This window comes from Ictalurus punctatus, chromosome 20 (genome assembly GCF_001660625.3).
Source record: "Ictalurus punctatus breed USDA103 chromosome 20, Coco_2.0, whole genome shotgun sequence".
NCBI classification, from domain to species: domain Eukaryota; kingdom Metazoa; phylum Chordata; class Actinopteri; order Siluriformes; family Ictaluridae; genus Ictalurus; species Ictalurus punctatus.
Genome location: NC_030435.2, coordinates 4,067,727 through 4,072,726, shown reverse-complemented (window position 1 = coordinate 4,072,726; position 5,000 = coordinate 4,067,727). Strand labels below are relative to the sequence as shown.

Below are 5,000 nucleotides of genomic sequence, written 5' to 3'. Positions count from 1 at the left end.
ACGTGGCGGAAACCCCCCCCCCGAAGCACGGCGAGAACGTGCAAACTCCACGCACCTGGGGCGTGCGGAGGCGGGATTCAGACCTCCGACCCCGGAGGCGCGAGGCGGACGTGCTAACCGCTAAGCCAACCTTTGCTTTACTTCCATGAAATTTTCACTCTCGTTAATTCCTTCGCAAACCGATTAGCGTTAGCCTTGCACACGATTAGCGAGCTCGCAGAGATCGAATGATCTTTCGCTTAATAATAATAATAATAATAATAACGCAAATCAAGTCTTCTAAACATTCCTTTTCGCATAGAAATGCACGACACTAACGTGACTTCAGCATTTACGCTTTCGTTTGTAACACTGGCACACGTTTAAAAGCAGTAACGGTTTTTTTTCGGTCCACGTTTTGGATGCATACTTCCGCTTTGTAGCGGGTCGCCTGTAATAAATAAATAAATAAATAAATAAATAAATAAATGATCTATACATTCACTTGAGGATCATTTCTTACTCAGAATCAAATCAAACACGGTAACTGACTGGCAGATTTTCTGCAGATATTAACTAGACCATGTCCTTTATGACTCTATTACACTCTCTCGCGTCATCTTTATAAAGTGTTCTTTATATCGAGCGAGACGTACAGCAAGGCTGGCTTGAATTTGTCGAGCAATATATATATATATAAAAAAAAGACGCACGGCGAGTAAATTCTTCCCACACTGTAAAAGTCTTTGATAACGGTTTCCGAGGCTCACTTGATCACTGCCACACTCACTGACACCTCGCTTTATAACTCGTGTAGCTTCGAGCTAACGGGGAAAGCGATATAATGATCCGGACACAACCCCGGAGACGCCGCCGAACACAAGAATAAAATCCAATAACACGACTATCAGTGAGGAGAATACCGCGTGTGTCGCGTAACACGTGCAGCACGGCACTGCGGTGATTAATTCTCCACAGCTGCAGCTCTGATGAGGGTTACAGAGACGAGGCGAAGCACAGGTCGATCGTTCCGTCGTTCCCAGAGGATGAACCGACTGTACGGATACGGATCCCAGAACCTTCACGTGCTACTCCTCACGTGTTATACGAGTGATTACTTTCGACTAGATTCACCGCTGGAGAAAAGCTAGCGAGGAATCTTTTTCTTCTGCCGCGTTATACGCGAACGCGGCACAGATCTGACTCGCGCACGCAGCCAGAGGGAGTACATCTCCACTCCGGCGTGGCCGAGTCACACTCGTTCATGTGTAACGCACGCCGCCGGGGACTGGCTGAATCTCAATTCGGCCCTGCATGAAAAATTCAACCCCTCATCCATCATTCAGTGGCCATGGCTAAGAAGGGAGAGAAAAAAAAATTATATATAAAATAAAAGATCGTACAAGCAAAAGGCCAGATTTAAGTCCTCCATTAACTCGTCCATTGTCTCGCGATTAATGAAACGAAAAGAGAGAGAGCGAGAGAAGAATAACAAAGTGAGGAGGACGAGAGGATCGTTCTTTTATTCATGGCGGGAGAAAGGCCGCGGCGGTTCTGCTCGCGCGAAAGGAACAGACGGACGCCGGAGGGACGCGCCGCTGCGAGGGCGTGTATGCGGATTTACGAAACATGGGCCGATGACGTCCGAGAGAAGGAAGCTACAAACGGGAAGCACGGAGGAGATCTACACGGGATCCGAATGGAGAACGTCAGGTTGTGCCTCTACAGGAAAATAATCAAAGACGTGGTAGTGTCATGTGACCCGACCGTCATACAACGGATTATACGTTATTAAAACGTATAATAAATATATAAATATAATGACTGCGGAATTCTCATGAGAAACAACTCTTCTTTGTGCCGTGAATACACTCGCGCGCACACACACACGCATATATATATATATAGTATTATGGGCTGGCCACGGGCATGGCTGTCACACTGCATTGTTCAGGGTCAGCGATGTAGATCAGGAAGAGAGGACGAGGGGACGAGAGGCGCCTCCTCCCTCACTAAATCACTCTCTCCTGTTGCCAAAAGGCCAGCCTGATGAAAAGTCGCAGAAATGAGGATAAACGGCGGAAAGGGGAGCGTCTCCTTTCAGAAGGTCGGAGAATAGGAGCAGGAGCGGTGCTATTTAAATAGACCGCTGGAGAATGGCAGCTTTAATGAGCGAGGGAGAGAAAATGGATACAAAAAGTCTACACACCCCAAACTAATAGTCCGTTAAAGCACCTACTCCACTCGTCCATGCAAAACTGCTCCAGATCTACGGGACTGCGAGGAGATCTCCTCTACACGGCGCTCTTCCGGTCGTTCCACACGTTTCCAACAGGATTCAGATCTGGGCTCTGATTGGACCGCTCCAAAACCTCGATGATCTTCTTCTTCTGAAGCCGTTCCTTTGCTAAAGCCCCAGTCCCAGCTGAAGAGGAGCAGCCCCACGGCATGATGCTGCCACCACCACGCTTCACTGTGGGTGTAGTGTGCTCTGGGTGACCAGCTGTCGTATTTCATGCACCAGGCATATCTTTTACAATTATACCCAAACGTTCTACCGTGTCTCATTAGACATGAAGACATTTTTCCACATAATTGGAGGTGATTTGAGTGGGGTTTTTTATGCTTGTTTTTTTCGCGAGAAAGGGTCTGTCTCTAGCCGACGTGAAGAATACTCGAGATTGTTGTCACGTTGGAAGTCACCAGTACTTCACCCATATTCCTGCAGCTCCTTTAATGCTGCTGTAGGTCTTATATTTTGTATCTCATATCTGTTGATAAGAGTTCTTCTTGTCCTTTTGTGAATTTTAGAGGGACGTCCTGTTCTTGGTAAAGTCAGCGTACTGTCCCATTTTCTCCACTTCACTGTGCTCTGTGGTACATCTAATGCTTTGGATATTCTTTTCCTGATCATTACCTTACTACAGTGAGATGCTGCACAAGCAAACTCTTCTAGAACACGGCTCCGGCTTCCCTAAAACGTTGTTTGTTTTTCACTTGAATTTTGTTGGTTGCTATGCAACATTAAAGGTGGACAAAAGATCTGTCATGATTTAGCTTGGTTGCATTTTCAATGTCCCAAAAACTTGCTAATATAACAGGAGGATGTAGACTTTTTAAATCTTTCTCACCCTCAGTCTCGGTGTCTCCCGGTCTCACCCTCGGTCTCTGTGTCTGCTGTCTCACTCTCAGAGAACATGAGTGAGACAAGCGGAAACCGACGGAGAGCGGGACAGCAGACACAGAGACTGAGAGCGGGACAGCAGACACAGAGACTGAGAGCGAGACAGCAGACACAGAGAGTGAGAGCGAGACAGCAGACACAGAGACTGAGAGCGGGACAGCAGACACAGAGACTGAGACGGCAGACACAGAGACTGAGAGCGAGACAGCAGACACAGAGACTGAGAGCGAGACAGCAGACACAGAGACTGAGAGCGAGACAGCAGACAGGGACTGAGAGCGGGACAGCAGACACAGAGACTGAGAGCGAGACAGCAGACACAGAGACTGAGAGCGAGACAGTAGACACAGAGATTGAGAGCGAGACAGTAGACACAGAGATTGAGAGCGGGACAGCAGACACAGAGACTGAGAGCGGGACAGCAGACACAGAGATTGAGAGCGAGACAGCAGACACAGAGACTGAGACAGCAGACACAGAGACTGAGAGCGAGACAGTAGACACAGAGATTGAGAGCGAGACAGCAGACACAGAGACTGAGACAGCAGACACAGAGACTGAGAGCGAGACAGCAGACACAGAGACCATGAAGGAGACAAGCAGTCTCACAACCTGTCTCGCTCTCAGTCAGTTTCTGCTTGTCTCATCCACAGTCTCGGCGTCTGCCGCCTCGCGCTCGGTCTCGGCGTCTGCCGCCTCGCGCTCGGTCTCGGCGTCTGCCGCCTCGCGCTCGGTCTCGGCGTCTGCCGCCTCGCGCTCGGTCTCGGCGTCTGCCGTTTCTCTGTGTGCCATTCTCTTACTTTAACAGCCTGTATTTCTCTCTCATCACCATTTCATTTTCTCCCCTCTTTCTCCCTGTCTGTCTCTCCCTCCCTCTCACTAGCGCCGTGTCTCTCGCTCTTTAAGTTTAAGCAGAGAATGTTGTCCTTTTTATACCGAATGCAATTTAAACATGGCCTCCGGGCCCAGAGCATCATGAAAAGGACGAGAGAGAGTGTGAGACAGAAAGAGTCCTCTCTCTCTCTCTCTCTCTCTCTCTCTCTCTGAGCCAGTCCAGGTCATGCTGTACTCGCTGACAGGGAGACGAGAGGAAGGAAAGAAGGGGCCGTCGGGGGGAGAGTGAGAGAGAAAAGAGGAGTGAAGAATTGTGGGACAGCGCATTATTCCCATCTAAATGGTGAGGTTTATTTATATGGGCATAGCTGATGCACTGCAGCGCGTGTGCTGCCATAACACACTACCGGAGTGTGACGGCTCACATACACTAACACACACCCTGATGAACGTGTCTCAAACTCTCACACACACACTCACCTCGGCCTGAAAACTCTTCAGCAATGGAGCTACCTGCTTGCGCAGATCCTGAAAGACAGACAAACACAGGACAAAAGGTCAGAGGTCAAACCATAGCATTTCCTTAAAATCAGTGATGAGGAAATGATTGTTGTCAGTTTCTCTTATTGACACAAAAAAAGGTATTCTGTCTTTAAAGGAATCTGACATGTCCTTAGTTTCTCAGTCTCTCTCTCTCTCTCTCTCTCTCTCTCTCTCTCACACACACACACACACACACACACACACAGGTGCATTACATGGCTTGTGTGGGTGACTCACATGTGTCAGATTCAATTACAGCTCATGCAAAAGGATGCCAAAGCTGAACATGCAAATATGAAGCATTAATGTCCTGCAGATATGTGGGGGGGGGACACATACACACACATACACACACACGTACACACAAACACACACGTACACACACACCTTCATGGAATCCATTATTCAGCAAATGTTCAATTAATGATCGAGAGAGGGACAGACAGCCAGAAAGAGAGAG

General features: G+C 48.4%; 1 protein-coding gene across 4 annotated transcripts in view; it reads right to left on the bottom strand.

The window, feature by feature from the left end:
• cux1b (cut-like homeobox 1b) overlaps positions 1–5,000 on the bottom strand; it is a 167,111-nt gene that overhangs the window by 94,633 nt on the left and 67,478 nt on the right. For all 4 annotated transcript variants that reach the window (XM_053673696.1, XM_053673698.1, XM_053673697.1 and 1 more), the window contains exon 3: positions 4,478–4,525. In XM_053673696.1, coding sequence (XP_053529671.1) covers positions 4,478–4,525 — 48 coding nt within the window. The remainder of the gene's footprint in view (positions 1–4,477; positions 4,526–5,000) is intronic.